The sequence below is a fragment of the Spermophilus citellus genome (assembly GCF_964194105.1).
Source record: "Spermophilus citellus genome assembly, chromosome: X".
NCBI lineage: Eukaryota > Metazoa > Chordata > Mammalia > Rodentia > Sciuridae > Spermophilus > Spermophilus citellus.
In genome coordinates this window covers 129512634-129528561 of record NC_138190.1, presented here as the reverse complement: position 1 = coordinate 129528561, position 15928 = coordinate 129512634, and the positions used below count along the sequence as shown (strand labels likewise).

The 15928-nt window shown below is 43.8% G+C and overlaps 1 protein-coding gene across 1 annotated transcript in view; it reads left to right on the top strand.

Moving 5' to 3' along the window:
- The first annotated feature begins 539 nt into the window (after positions 1 to 539).
- The window catches only part of GPC4 (glypican 4), a 112506-nt gene continuing 97117 nt past the window's right edge, over positions 540 to 15928 (top strand). Inside the window, exon 1 of the mRNA XM_081276855.1 lies at positions 540 to 1322. Within this exon, the coding sequence (XP_081132981.1) occupies positions 1163 to 1322 (160 nt within the window). The 5' untranslated portion in view covers positions 540 to 1162. The remainder of the gene's footprint in view (positions 1323 to 15928) is intronic.

The window sequence follows — 15928 nt, the reverse complement described above, 5'->3', positions numbered from 1 at the left end:
TGATGTGGTAAGGTGAGGTTCTAGGGCCATTTCGGCTTTCCAGGACCCTCTGGTGCCCGCAGCGAAACAATGAGAGAAACGTGGACGCCTTCCTCCCCCAGCCCAGGAGTTGGACGGCTTCGGGGTGGCAGCGGGGAGGCAGGTATCCCAGCGGGAGGGCTCCTCGCGGCTTTGGCTTGCGGAAGGCTGGTCAGGTGGCCTCTCAAAAAAGGCCTATGGCTCAGAAGTGGGTTTAGGGACAAATCCCAAGCCTCCCGGTTCCCCAGAACTTGGGCCCGTCATCCGGGAGAAATTGGATTTTCCTCTATGGGTGGGGGGCGGCAAACAGGCTCCCCGCCTCCGAGGAGGAGGGGAGGAGGGAGGAGTCCGACGGGGCTTGTCGCGCGAAGGAGCGCCGCGCGCCCGGTGCGGCCCCCTAGGAAGTGGATTTGGCTGCTCCGGATCCAACCCCGCTTCCAGGTTTTCTCCCGGCCCGGCCCTGCGTGCTCCCGCCTGTCTCCGGCCCCCCCCCCCCACCCAACGCCGCCCGCCCCCTCCCCCTTAGTGCCGCCCGCTTGGCCAAGTTTGCCGAGCGTCGCTGAGCAAGCCGGCCAGTCAATCAGCGGCAGAGCTGAGAAGGGCACAGCGGTGCGGCCGAGGGCAGAGTGAGCCGAGCTGACTCGAGCCAGGCGAGCGGACCAGCGCCAGGCAGCCGGAGCCGCGCTCAGGGAGCGCCAGCCGACGCTGCCCACACCCTCCGCGGTCCTGCGGCGTCTGCCACCTTCCCTTCCTTCTTCGCGCCCCTGTCCCTGCTCCGCCACCCGGTCAGCTTACCGGGTTCCCTGCCCCGCGGAGCCCTCGAGGTCACTAGCCAGTGCCTCCTTTCCCTTGGGCCGCGCACCGTCTCCACACCCTCCTCCTTCTCCTCCTTCTTCTCCCCCAGCCAGGAGCCTGGCACCGGGGACCGTTGCCTGAAACGAGGCCCAGCTCTACTTTTCGCCCCGCGTCTCCTCCTCCTGCTCTCCTCCTCCTCTTCCCCTTCACCAACTCTAACTCCTTTGCTCTTTTGCTCCATTTGGGAGCCACCGACTCCGCGCCCCTCGGCCCGCTCCCGCAGCGCCCTTTCCCGTCCCGTCGCATCCAGTTCCAAAGGTGGGGGAGCGTGCCTGTCCCTGCCCGCATCATGGCACGGCTCGGCTTGCCCGCACTTCTTTGCACCCTGGTGGTGCTTAGCGCCGCGCTGCTGGCTGCTGAGCTCAAGTCGAAAAGTTGCTCGGAAGTGCGACGTCTCTATGTGTCCAAAGGCTTCAACAAGAATGATGCCCCGCTCCACGAGATAAACGGTAAGTGGGAACCCCCCGGGCGGGTGCAGAGGCAGGCACCCTGAGAAAGGGCTGCGGACGCCCTCCCACGCTGGTGCCCGCGCGGAACCCAGGACCCAGGTAGTGGAGAGGGAGAAATGGGCAGGCGAGAGAAAGTGAGCGAGCCAGCCCCAGCGAAGAAGAATATGCCTCGCGAAGAAGAATATGCCTCGCGGGCACGGTGGCCCCCATGCAATGCGAGTGTAGGGGCGCCACCAGTTTGCCCAGTGCCACTCCCGCGCACTGCTTCTAACTCCCCTCGCGGTCTTTCCAGTATTGGGAAGCCACTCTGGCCCTCAGAGTGCGTGTCACGGCTCTCTCGCCTTTTCCGGGTTGCAGTCTTTACTGGCTCCCCGCTTTGTTGTGTGGGTGACTAGAGGCCAGGTGGGGGTGGGGGAACCTCCTAGAACTTGCAGATGCCGGGGGCGCAAGACGTGGAACTTGGTGTTTCATTGATGTTCTTTTAAAACCCCTCTCCCCGCCTCTCTTCCACTGCTGACACGGATTAGGAGTTTTAGTAGCTGCAAAGGCTTTAGAAGCCGCCTTTAAAAAGCGAGCGACTCTCCCCCGACTCTCTACCCCTCCAAACCCTGACTTTTCCAAACTCTCCTGCTTTCCGGAAGGTGCTGGACAAGAAGGGTATTTTCCCCCCTTTCTTTTTTTTTTTTTTTTTCCTCACCTCATTTTAAGGGTTAATTGCACATTCAATTACAGACCTTTGAAAGGACTGATTACAGGAAACCTGAATCTCAGTTTGGAGATGGTTATGCAAATGAAGACGGCTTAGCCTCTGAAAAAGTTCACCGGATTTCAGCGCTGGGGGCTGCAAGGGTGTTTGTGAAAGCCCTTTTCCAAGCGCTGTGGAGGCAGCGTTCCGGGGGGCGCCCTCGCCCTTCGTGGTGAGGCTGGCGGCGATGCCGGGGTGGGTCCTCTCCCGGTCACATTCGCACATTCGCCGCAGCCAACTGTTGCGCTCAGCCCCGCGGGCTGCGCTGGGGCTGGTGACGGCAGCGGCGGCGCAGGTAGCCTGTTCGCCCTGGGGGCTCAGAAAGAGCCACGAATCTAGCTGGCTGGTGGCCAGCACATCCTAACGGAGGAGTGAGCGATTCTTGCCCCAGGGGCCGAGCCTCCATTCCGAACCTTTCATGGAAGTGAGCACAGCCCGCCTTAGCCTCGCCTGCTGGTTGCCCGGGTGGGGCAGGCAGGGGGCCGGCAGCCAGCAAAGGAAATACTGTAATTTTAACTAGGCGCTTCCAAAGGCTTAGGAAGACTTGGGGGCCATTTTTTGGAAGGGCTATTAATAACCCTGGAGATTAAGTGCAGTCATCAATTACATATAAATTACAAAGGTAATTGAGGGAAGTTGCTGGGCACTTTCGGAGTGTAACCGGCATATGTCTAGAAATAGAACCGAAGAAATTGTTGGAGTAGCCCAGGCACCCACTGCACCTTGGCAGTTATCAAATAACTAGCACACTACTGATTAAAGACTGTTTGCCCTTCAGCTGCCTGTCTTTTTGGGAGCTCAAGTATGTCCTCAGAGCTGCACGATTTTATTGGTTGTAGAGCCCTGAAAAGCCCTCTTTCTTTCCCCTCTTCCTCCCGCCCAGCCAGAAAAAGTGACGTGAACCAGCAGCCACTGAAGCTTGGGGGCTCTGCAGGTCAGACCTGGGGTCTTTGTGCCCTGCACAGTTTGGGCCTGGGTGCAGTGGAGATGATTGGCGTGAAGGTTACAGTTGTCATTCCCACGTTTTGAAGGGACAGATGCAGCTATTAACTTAATGGGAAAGTGACAAGTTTTCATCTTCTGCTCATGCAAACAATATAAGCCTTTGAGATAGACTGGAGGCATTCAGGGAGTGGGCTGTGAAATCCCCCTCCCCAGTTTCTCCAACTTTGCTCTGTGCAGTCTAAAAATGGCAGGGCATCTTTCCTAGCCAGCATCTCAGGAAAAAGGAAGCTTGAAAGGTGCTCAGGGACACCCATGCTCTAGGTGTTCCCTTTGATTGTTGTGGTCCCTGTGACACACCTGAAGAGTATTTTTGCATAAATGTCTATCTGAACCCACCACCCCAGATAGGGGAGTTATTAGTGACCAGCAGCAGGAAATGGAAGCTAATGTGCTCCCACCCAAAACATTTTATTCTTTTTGTCTTGTCCTTCATCTCCCTCCCAGGGCTGCTGCTTTTATTTCCCCTTTTGAATGACCTACTGGACTGCATTCTCCTGAGGAACAAAGGAAGTGCCTTTTTAGCTGGAATCCTTGGAAGACCACCAAGGACTTTAGCTCATGCAGTGCAATTTCGCACCACTTTCAACAATAACAAAAATGCATGACTGAATGGCTCAAAAATGTGGAGTGTTAGAAGCATTCGTTTGAGTCTAGGACACTGTCACAACACAGACAGACCCAAGTAAATACCTTTAGAAGGCCAGTATAGAAACAGGGGTAATCTTCACCATTGCCTTGGCCTCTCTAGATGCATATATTAGCTTTATCTCCTTTTATTACTAATCTCATTTGGGTCATTTTGGGGGGGATAGTCAATATAGTGACCTGTATTAGGCCTAGGTGTGATATATATTTTTTCAATGCAAAACATCCAGGACTGCTTTCTAGGCAAAGGTCACAATGTCTGGGTGCCTGGCTCATTGAGTCCAAGTTTAAGGTTTTATTCTCAGTGGTCTTGCACTTGCCTTCTACAGGTTTGAACAGACTTTAAGAATACTCCATGTTGTGAAGGAGCCTCAGTCATAGATCATAATTAGGGTAATCTGATGTGTTCTCAAGGGTGTCAGGGAGTATATCATGCTGACAGGGCTTCTAACTGAGGTCCTGCATTGCCTGTTGACTTGACCCCTGTACTTCTCAAACCACGAGGAGCTCAGATACCAAGACTAAAAGGGATCATTAACAAAAAAGATGCATTTTTGTTCAGCTTTCATTGGCCATATCTTTTTTAGAGTGCCTACTATGTGTAGTATTCTGTGCTCAGCATCATGGAGGCAGCAAGAAGTGAAGGAGGGGCCTCTGCCACCAGGATCTTGCCTGGTAGTAGGGAGATAAGCCATGCACATACATCACTGGAAGACACCATGGGGTGTGACAAGTGCTATGAGTGATACAGATGAGAAGTGGGGGCTGGGGGTATGCTCAATGGTAAAGCACATGCCTAGCATGTGCGAGGCCCTTGGTTCAATCCCCAGCAACAAGGGAAAAAGATAAGAGGTGGGGCTAGGGCTGTGGCTCAGTGGTAGAGTGCCTTCCTTGCACATGTGAGGCACTGGGTTCGATCCTCAGCTCCCATAAAAATAATTAAATAAATAAACAAATAAATAAAATTTAAAAAGGGATTTGGGGTTAGGGTTATCAGTTAGATGATGCTAGTTCATTTGTTAAAAAAAAGTTTAAAAAAATAACCATTTGGGCTGGGGATGTGGCTCAAGCGGTAGCGCGCTCGCCTGGCATGCGTGCGGCCCGGGTTCGATCCTCAGCACCACATACAAACAAGGATGTTGTGTCCGCCGAGAACTAAAAAATAAATATTAAAAATTCTCTCTCTCTCTCTCTCTCCTCTCTCACTCTCTCTTTAAAAAAAAAAAAACCATTTTATTGTGACTTCCTTCATAATGACAGAGGATAAAGCATTTTTTTTAACTAATGTAACCTTTGTTGAAATTATGTTTTTGAGAGAGGAAATTGGTTACAAATCTTCTTGAGCTTGCCAAAAGTCACTTTTATATTGGTAGTGGTTGATACCAAGTAATATTTTGTGTCATTGTTGAGATTTTGGAGTTTTCACTTCCTATTCCTATTTATGTTCATGAGCTTGCACCTTTGAGTGGGTGTCTGCATATGCATACGCATACACACATCTCTATATCCCAGAGAAAGTGAGAATCTGTGTGTGTGTGTGTGTGTGTGTGTGTATACATGCATACACACTGAAGGGATAGCAATAATTTCTGATATTGATTTGATTATTGTATGTATGATCTTCAAGATTTCTACTCCCCCTTCCCCAATTCAAATAGCTTGTATTGGATTTTGCAATGAACTTGTTATATCTAGTTCTTTTGGAATCAGTTTTGCTTCCATGTTTCTCTTGAGGAGAGGGTCTAATTGAGCCATAGGACCCTTCACTTTAGAAATTGTTCCATGTGTTATAGAAACTATCTCAACATGCTCAAAAAAGAATTTAGTCAAAAGTTCTGGCTTACACAGCTCAATCTGTAGTTAGAACATACAAATATAAAATGTTTGATTCAGCATAATTACTATTTTCATTTTTTATTTGATTCACATTGGGTTGCATGCAATTTCAGGATTAGCTGGAGACTAGACTGAGGAATTTGAAAAAGGAAGTTTTTTGTTATCTGTACAAGGGAAACAACATCGGTGTTAATCTGAGTCAGTTGGAAGTGTGTCTTTCTGGCTCCCCAGTAACATTAACTGTTTTAGCACTGAGGTTTGTTCCCATATATGTTTATAAAAAATGCATTTTGGCCTTATGATACAAGCTAGTAGCTGTTGAGGGCTTTCTCTGGGTCTTGCCCCATACTGAAGACCTTACGTGACTGTCTCATCTGAAGGCCACAGCCACCATTTGAAGTCAGAATTATCATCATCCCCATTTTACAGAAAGGCAAGGAAACTGAAATTCATAGGGATTAAAAAATATATTCATAGTCTTATAGCTAGTGAGTAGCAGAGGTGGGCTTTGAACCCATGTCTTATTTGACATAGAATATAATCTGTGCTATGGTGTATAAATGGTGAGACAAGAAAGTACCTTTTCTACTTATAGAGGAGTGATACAGATGTAAGTTATGGGATGACCTTCAACTGACTGGTAGAAGATTATAACAGCACCATCCTCACACTGTAGTACAGAGGATCCAGACATATCTTCTGCAGGCAAAAATGCCAAAGCTAGACATAGACAATGTAGTGTTAAGAGCAAAAGGAATATGAATGGGCCAAGGGGAGCCAGAGAGGATTTCTGATGTCATAAGTCATTGTTTTAGGTAGATAACTAATGGCACTTGAAATTGATGAGGCAAGAAATAAAGACAGGGGGATCTATTAACAGACTGTTTTAAGTAGTTTTTAACTGGTCTACCTGCCTCCTGTCGTGTCCCTGCTCCATTCCTAACATTGCCAGCTTAGTTTCCTTATGATGCCTCTTTGAATGGAGCCATTCCCTTGGTTTGAGCTTCAGTGGCTCCAGGTGTCTCAAGTGATCCTTCTTTCATTGGCTTACTTAGCTTTCTGTACCCTCTTCCTCCAAATTCTCTGCTTGAACCTGCTGCATGTTCTGTCTTCTAGTTAACCATGTATGCAGGCATATGTGTGTCTTCTCTCCTCAACCCAAAGCAACCTAAGGGCAGAGATGGCAACCTCTCTGCCCACCAGTTCTAAGTGTGGTAGCTCAGTGCAGTAGTGTTAAACAAATGAGAGGATGACATAGACAGTTTTCTCAGTTTCTTTGTCAGAACTCCAGTGATGTAATGGATTATATGGCTTTCATGATAGAGTTTGAGCCCATGATCTGTTGATCTCCCAGGAATCACTGGATCTAAACACTTGGGAAGTGAAATAAATTGAGAGTAAATCTCCATGATATGTTGGTATAACTGTGACAGCATTTTTATTTGAAGGGAGTGCTTGTCTTTTTTTGCTGCTTCATTAATAACTGAGTGCTATAAGAATTTTTCGGAAAGATTCAGAATTCTGTTTTTCTTCATACTTTGAGATAACCTTCTTTAGCAACAATTGAGATGGTTGTGATTAAGCAATTTATAGCACATTTAGGAGAGTATTTTACCACATTAGATTCAGAGTATGGAGCTTATTCAATGCACATCAGATACCAAAAAAAAAAATTCTCAGTTTATCATTTTACCAAGTAGAACACAGGCTTAAGAGTATCAGAATATTTTATATAAATAAGCAGACACACTAAAATACAGGTAAGAGCTAGCATTTTCAGTTCCACTTGGTTAAACATCTGTTGCTTGCTATAGAGACATGAAAGTGCAAAAAATTCATGAAGTGATTCCATCCTGGAGGTAATTTGAAATATTATATTTAAGTTCTGATGCATTTAATTTAGCAATCTGGTGGGAGAGAAAAATCAAAGAGATCCATCAGCCAGGTATTCAACTTTTGAAAAAGAAACTCTAACAAATGTTAGAAATTAGGAAAAAAAAATTGAATGGAAGAGTTAAAAAAAAAAAAAGTCAATAACCTCCAGGAAGCCTGGAAACGATGTAAAAACATCTTATTGGAAGCCCAGATAAATGTGTGCCAGACATCAAAAAGACCAGCTGCTTGGGGGAAGAAAAAAAGAACCCGGCATGACTAACTGGCAGAGCAAAAGAGGCTGCTTCAGGGAAAAAGACATCTTTTACAAAATGGAAAGAGTTTAGGCTGATAGGGAAGTCCACTAGGTATGGTAAGGAAGGTACAAAGTTGAGATTAAGTGGTCTGAAAGAGAATTGGAAGTGAACCTTGTGAGGGGTCTGAAACAAGCTCAATGAAGGTGATGATGATGATGATGATGATGGTTAAAGGATAGGCTGAGTCCAGCCTATCAGAGGAAAAGCAGTATGGCTGTTGCTTTTTTTTAAAATTTTTTTTGGTACTAGGGAGTAAACCCAGGAGCACTTTACCACTGAATTACATCCCCAGCCTTTTTTTTTTTTTTTTAGTTTTTGATAGACCTTTATTATTTTATTCATTTATTTATATGTGGTGCTGAGAATCGAACCCAGTGCCTCACACATGCTAGGCAAGCACTCTACCATTGAGCCACAACCACAGCCCTTGATTTAGTTTTGAGATATGGTCTTTCTGAATTGCCCAGGCCTGCCTCCAACTTGTCATCCTCCTGACTCAGCTTCCTGAGTTGCTGAAATTAACAGGTGTATGCTACTGTTCCTGGCACCATATGGCTTCCTTAAGGGGAAACCATGCATGATTAATCTCCTAGAATTCTTTGCAAGGGTAGCATGTAGCCAGGGCTGGGAGTGTAGCTCAGTGGTAGAGTGCATGCTTAGCATCCATGAAGCCCTGAATTTCATGTACACACACTCATACACACAGGAACAGACATAAATATTTTTTTTTTCAAAATTTATGCAGTGGGATTCCAAGACAAAGAATATTTAGGGCTGGGGTTGTGGCTCAGCAGTGGAGCACTTGCCTAGCATGTGCAGGGCCCTGGGTTTGATCCTCAGCACCACATAAAAATAAATAAATAAGGGTATTGTGTCCAGCTACAACAAAAATAAAATGTTGAAAAAAATATTTAGAGTCCATTTACTTTGGGGTTGGTAGGGGTGTTGGTGTATGGAGTTACTGAGGGCAGAAAAGTAATTGAGAGAAAGAAGAGCTCTCTTGCAATGAGTAGTTCTAGCCTAGCTCTGTGACACTTAGTTGTTTGATACCTTTGAAATTCTACCCTCTTTGAAAAATGGGATGGCAGAGTGCTATAATGCTGAATTGGACCAATGGTTCTCAGCCCTGGTTGTCCATTAGAACTACTTGAGTAGCTTTTAAAATATACTCATGCCTGAATACCACTCCACACCAATTATGTCTTACCTTCTGAGAGTGGAGTTAAGTAATGGTATTTTTAAAACCTTGGTGGTTCTAATGATTTTGCACAGTTGATAACCATTGTCCTAGATGATGTCTAAGGGTCTTTTCCTCTCTGAGATTCTGAACTTTGCAATGAAATTCATCATAAAGTGTTGGCTCAGGTGAGAGCTTGAATTTTAGACTCTGTGCATGCTTATTTTAATTTTGGCTTACTTGGATTTAAAAGAAGGTCTGTTAAATTTGGGGATAGATATTTTAAAATCAAGATACAAGTACAAACCATAACCATTGATGCTTTGCTGCAGGTAGAGACCTAAGACAAGGACATTGAGAGTACTTTGGAGAGAATTAGAAAGGAATTCAGCTGTGCTGTCATTTATTGATTAAATGTCAGTATGCTAGGTGATATTTTTTCCCTTTCTCTTTATTGGTAAAATAAAAAAAAATCTCTTTATCCCTTACTTTAATGCCCTCTTTGCCATGTGTTTATTCTCTTCAAGTATCTTATCAAGAAATAGAAGTACAGTAAATCCCTAGGCTTCTGCCCGGCACAACCATCCAGAACACAGCTGGGAATGTGGAAGTAAGTTGAAAAGCTAAATGATGGAAACAGCTGTTATAAAACCCATGCATTCTACTTGGAGAAAAGGCCTTCATAAATGTATCATCAGCAAGAGGTGTAAAACAGGATTTAAGCTTTTGAGGAGTTTACATTCAAATTAGGTAGATAGGGTTTATATGGTAGAAGATAAAGCACTTTGGTTATCTGGTTTCCCAATCCATGGCTGATAAGTAGTAAGTGGTACTGGGGGGATGGAGGAGTTACAGGAAGGGATAATTTTAGAGACAGGTGAGACTTGCTATCTGGGTGAAATAAGGGAGGACAGTGTGAAATGGGGTGAGGTGGTGGTGCCCAGAAGTTGCACACAGTACCCCTGAACTTGCTGATTCATCTTGGGAGTGTGAGACCCTTTAGTATCGAGTGAATTCTCAGAGGCATCTTTGTAACCCTTGAGCACTAGTATATTTCAGGGAAGTAGTAAAGAATTATATTTCATATATTCTGATTTATAATTTCAGAAAGTATATTTTAGAAAGAATTCTGTTGGAAATATTAAAAATATAAAAACTACTCTTAAAAGGGGGAAAGTTCAGTTACTTCACACTTTTATCTATTTAGAGTATGAGTTTCCCAACAGTGCTGAATCAATGAGGAGCCATTGTGTGTGTGTCACTTTGTCTTTTTATTAAAAATATAGGTTCAGGGCTGGGATTGTGGCTCAGCGGTAGAGTGCTCACCTCACACGGGTGGGACCTGGGTTTGATCCTCAGCACCACATAAAAATAAAGGCACTGTGTTGTGTCCATCTTCACCTAAAAAATAAATACTTAAAAAATATATATATATAGGTTCAAGGGCTGGGGATGCCACTCAGTGGTAGAGTGCTTGCCTAGCATGGCTAATGCCCTGAGCTCTATCCCTAGTATTGACAAAACAAAAATGAAAAAAGTTAGACTGTATATCATTAATTTGGTGGCTTATCCACTTGAAAGCCTTTGATTTATGATTTTGTTCTTCTTTACCTTTCTTTCAAGCCTTCTGGAACACCTAAGTTAGATGAACTGCCTGCTGTGTTCACCTTGGAAAATTCACATTCTGACCTGAAGTCACAAGAGGCAAGAGAGTTGGTTCTTAGTTAGGGGTGACAGGTTTTAAATATTTGAATATTGGTTTCCTTTTTAAACATTTACCAAACTAAGTGAATGTATAATCATAAGAAAAGGAACAGGAGAAGTTAAGGATACTGTCTGACCAGGTAGCAATTTGAACATTAAAAAAAAAGAAGCAGCCTCCTTGCCTTGATATACCTAATCTCAGAGAAATCCTTAATTTCTGTCACACTGCATGACAGGTGGCAGGTCCTTCCTTGAGAAATGTTTTTGTGGTTCAAAAACAAGTTCAAGAATTATTTTCTATTTTTGTATTCTAAGAATATAGATTTGTGTTCATCCCTGTTATAGTGTGGATATTGGTATCCCATGCCCCTCCCCCCAATTCATATGTTGAAGTACTTACTTCTGGGCACTGATGGTATTAGGAAGTCTACTTTGGAAGGTGATTCCTCATGAATGTCATTAGTGACCTTATAAAAGATCCAAGAGCCTTGATCCTTCACCATGTGAAGTTACAGTGAAAAGATGACTATCTCTGAACTATGAAGGAGGCCTTCATCAGACACGGCATCTGCCAGCACCATGATCTTGGACTTCCAGGCTCCAGAACTGTGAGAAATACATTTGTGTCATTTATAAGCCACCCAATCTGTGCTATAATTTTTTTAAAATAGTAGCCCGGACAGACTAAGACAATGCTTTTTAAAGTTAATGAATTTAAGCTATTTATTTTTGAATTTCTAGTAAACTTTGACCTAGATGCCTAAGTTTAAAAAAGGGAAATGGAAAGTATCATTTTGTTCCCCTTAACCTAGAACACAGTGCTTGGAGGAGAGAGCTCAGTGTTTCATGTGGTTTGTTTTAAACTGGGTAGAAGTCTGAAATTGGTCTGTTTCAGCTGTTAGGCTGTGCCTGCCTAGGTATTTAGAAACTTTGCTCCTGCCTCTTCCCTAGGATCCTTGGTCTCAGGTCCTGGTGTCCACTTCATCTTGGTCATTCTTTTCTTGCCAGTCCTTCTCACAGCTACTTTGTCAGCTTGTCTTTTGCAAGCCTCTTAAAGCCTGGCTTCATTCTTAAACATCCAGTCTCTGTCTACAGGAGCTGGCTGCAAGTGGTTTCTTTTGGACTACAGAGCTTTTCTTAGTTCACTAAACCCTTGATGTCTGCATCCCAGCAAGCATTAAGCTCTGGAATATTTTTTTCTCCTTAAGTTATTGTTTTTATTCTACCACACATTTGACTCCATTGAGTTTTCAGTCTGGTGTTTGGTTAGAGATGAAAACAAAGCACTGTGTCCTTGCAAACTGTAGTGTAAAGCATGTGGTTAGCAGTTACTACTTGCAGTGGTCCAGTCTGAGTGGGAGTATCATTTTTCTTGGCAGTCACTTCACAGAAAGTCCTGTTTTTTTTGGTGCCAGAATAAGCAGTCATTACATTCCTTCCAATTTATAGTCAAATTATTATCTACTATTGTTAAAATTGCCTTAATTATAGAATATTTCCCCATATTAAGATTTTTTTTTGGGGGTACTGGGGATTGAACTCAGGGGTGTGGCACCACTGAGCTATACCCCCAGACCCCATTTTTAAAAAAATTTGAGACAGGGCCTTACTAAGTTGCTGAAGCTGGCCTTGAACTTGCCATCTGCCAAGACTGGCCTTGAACTTATAGTCTTTCTGCCTCAGCCTCCTGAATAGCTGTAATTATAGGTTGGCCCCATGCTAAGATTTTTTTTTTCTTTTTTTGCTACTGAGGATTGAATGTAGGGGTGCTTTACCATTGAGGTACATCTCCAGCACTTTTTATTCTTTATTTTGAGATGGGGTCTCACTAAGTTTCTGAGGCTGGCCTTGAACTTGGGATCCTCCTATCTCAGCTTTCTGAGTTGCTGGGATTACAGGTGTGGGCCATTGTGCCTGGTCCAAGCTAAGAGTTTTTAAAAAGCCAAATAAGATGACTTTTTACCAGAGTACTTTTAAAAATAGTCCTTAAAAGTCACCCACTCATCAGGATGTCAGATGCTATGGTTAGGATTATAGTTCTTTGTGTTAATGGGGAGATTTTTTTTTAAGGGAAGAAGGAAATTAGTTCCCTTTAAACTGAATTTGAATAAAATGCCCCCAGCTGGCCTACTGGTTAATATTCTGCTTTGTTGTTTACTCAGTTGGGAACTCTACCCCCCAGGTCTGATGGGCCGGGAAGCTCTTCTGATGGGAGGTCAATTGATCATTAAGCAGTGTGGCAATCTTAGACAACATTTTTGTGTTCTTTAGGTTCGAGGGCAAAGGAAGAAATGACAACCTTTCAAAAGAAGGGACTCCATCTGTTTTCTTGTATTCTGAACAAAGATTGAGATAGCTGGATGAGCAGTGTTTCAGCTTAGATGGCCTTTCATAAACTCATACGATTGGTTCATGCTCTTGAGGTGGGTCCAGAATTTGCTGTCTTCTTATTGTCTCAGCAACTACCATCACAATTTCAGTGCCCATTGTCTCTTGCTGGATGCTCACAGTTGCCTCTACTAGTCTCTCTGCACTGGCTCTTAGTGCAGCAGTCATTGTGATCATCTTCTCTTAAACTTAAATCAGATCACATCACATCACTGCCCTTCTCAAAAGGCTCCAGTAGCTTCCCTTGCCACCAAGAGTTCATTCATGCAGCCTTAAAGGATGTGACCAGCAGCTCTCTCACTGTAGCCATGTTGGTTTCTTTTCCTCCAAGTGTACCAGGTGCAGTTGGGGTCTTTGCACTTTCCTTTCCTTTCCTTTCTTTCATGCTGGGCTCCGATTTCAGGCTGTAAAACCAAGTATGTTAGGCAAGGGCTGTACCACTGGGACATATTCTCAGCATATTCACAACACCTGGGACACCCTGCTTCCAGATAGCAGCATGGCTCCCTCCTTCATATTTCAGGGTTTTGATTACCTATCACCTTGGTAGAGAAGCCTTGTTTGTTCCTCTCCCTCACCACTTTCTTTTCTGGAGTTATCACCATCTAACTTGGAGTCTGAGACTTTGTCTTCTTTATTCACTGCCCTATACTCCATGTCTAGCATATTGTCTGGCACTCAGAAATATTTGTTGAGTTGCATGAATTGAGTACTCCTTGCAAGTAGTATGCTCTTAGGAAAAAGCCTGCAGAAGGCATAGTTGATTTCCTCAGGACTTGTATGAGACTATACATCTGAACTCCCATCTGTAGAAAGGGGGTGTCTAGGCTGAAGATTCATTCATTCAGAAAATATTGAATGACTGTTCTTTGGTAGGCACCTGGGGTAAATCAATGAAAAGGGAAGACTTAAGCCAGGCCTCACACTCATGGAGCTCACAGACTAAATGGTGAGATGGATATTGACTCAATAATTCTACAAATCAGTATTTAGTTAGTTGTGGTAACTGCTTCTATGGAGAAGCCCTTGGAATTGAGTATGGGGTTGGTGGAAGGGGATCAGGCCAAAGTATAGTTTTTTTCTCCTTCTTCTTCTCCTTCTCCTCCTTCTCCTCCTTCTCCTCCTTTTCTTTCTTTCTTTTTTTTTTTTTGGTGGTCCTGGGGATGAACCCAGGGCCTTGTGCATGCGAGGCAAGCACTCTACCAACTGAGCTATATCCCCAGCCCAGAATGAATTGTCTTGTGGTGGAACCCTTGCACGTGCCAGGCAAGTGCTGTACCACTGAGGTATGCCCCTAGCAGCAGAGGAAGCTCTTCTTTTTTCTAGGAGCAGTGCCTTTATACCATCACAAGCCCCTGTCCCTCTAGTGATTGGTCACAGTTCTTGTTTCTGGCAGTGCATCCTGAGGTAGATTCTAAAGTACATGTTAGAGCAATGCAAGGGAGATAAACCTATTTCAAGGCTTATAAGAAGCAGTTTTTTTTTTCTGGTTTTATACTCTGGCCAGTTTTATAAATGTTGGCTTTGCATGGGAACTGGAAAACACAAAAGTTAACTGTTAGGCCACTTTGTACTGTTTTCTGCTATGGTCTGCAGAGGAACTAGAATTTAAAAACTAGAATATAAATATGTGTTTTTTTGTGTGTGTGTGTGAAAGGGCAGCGTCCACTTTCATTACTATAGAGACCACAGAAATACTGATCATTTGAATGGTGAGGTATTAAAAAAGATGCCCTGTGGTCCAGCAATGATTGTTAACAGTAGAACTCTGGCTCATGTAAATATGGATGGAATATTTCTTGGCAACTGGTAATAAGATTCCTTTCCTTCTCAAGCCTTTGTTAATGGTGACCCACTGTGCAGGTTGCCTCTAGAAGAGATGGGGACCCTGGCCACCAAGAGCGAGTATAGAGACTGGTCAGAGAGATTAGGCTTGCAAACAAATGCAGCCCAAGTGATAAGCATTCTAGCACTTGCTGTAACAGGATGGGAAGGAGCATTCCTTGCCACATGGTCCTGCCATGAGAATAGGACTTTCCCTATTTCAAGAGAGATTGCTTTTCAGAATTTTATTTGACTTTATTATTAACTCCTTTCTTCTTTTGAAGCTGGGGATTGAATCTAGGGCCTCTAGCACTGAGGTATACCCCCAAGTCCGATTTCCAGAATATTAGATGAATATTGTGGGTAAAATATGTTCCTGTTTGTTAGTTTGTCCAGAAATTCAGTTGTAATGAGGAATTCTTAAGCTTATGTACAAACACCAGCTCACATGCCTGGCCCTTGTACATAGGGGTACATGAATACCCTTGAGATCCCTGTATTCCCAGTGTTTCCTGGTTACAAGCAAGGGTTTTTGGCTTTCTGCTCATCCAGATCTTTCCCCTTTGAAAGGTTGCACTGTGTCACAATGGCACAGGTTAGAGCTCCGAGCCTTCCATTTAATGTCATGATGAGTCTGTGTAGTAGTAAATTGGATGCACAAGTTTGTCTGGAAGGACTGTCTTGCTTAACTATGAAGATTGAGGTGTGTGCTCTTCTAAATATGCATTTAAATATGATTATAGCATATGCCCTATTTATAATACTATAAGCTTGTACATCCACAAGAATGGGGTTCTAATTAGAATAAGATATATTCTATTCTCATATAATTATATCAAAATGGATTCTACTGTCATATATAAGTAAAAAAATCAACAAAAATAACAAACTAAAAAAAAAGAATAAGTTGTTCAGTTGAGAATAAAAGTGTTTTGTTTCTTTGAATTGAACCATTCAGATGGTCTGTAGGTTATGAAGCACTCATGAGATGGACTAAGCTGAATTGAGTTATTGATAGGGAAGGAGATTCATGGTATCTGCTTTATTTTTAAACATACATTTACCACTTTCATCAGTAATCTCTTAGTGTTTC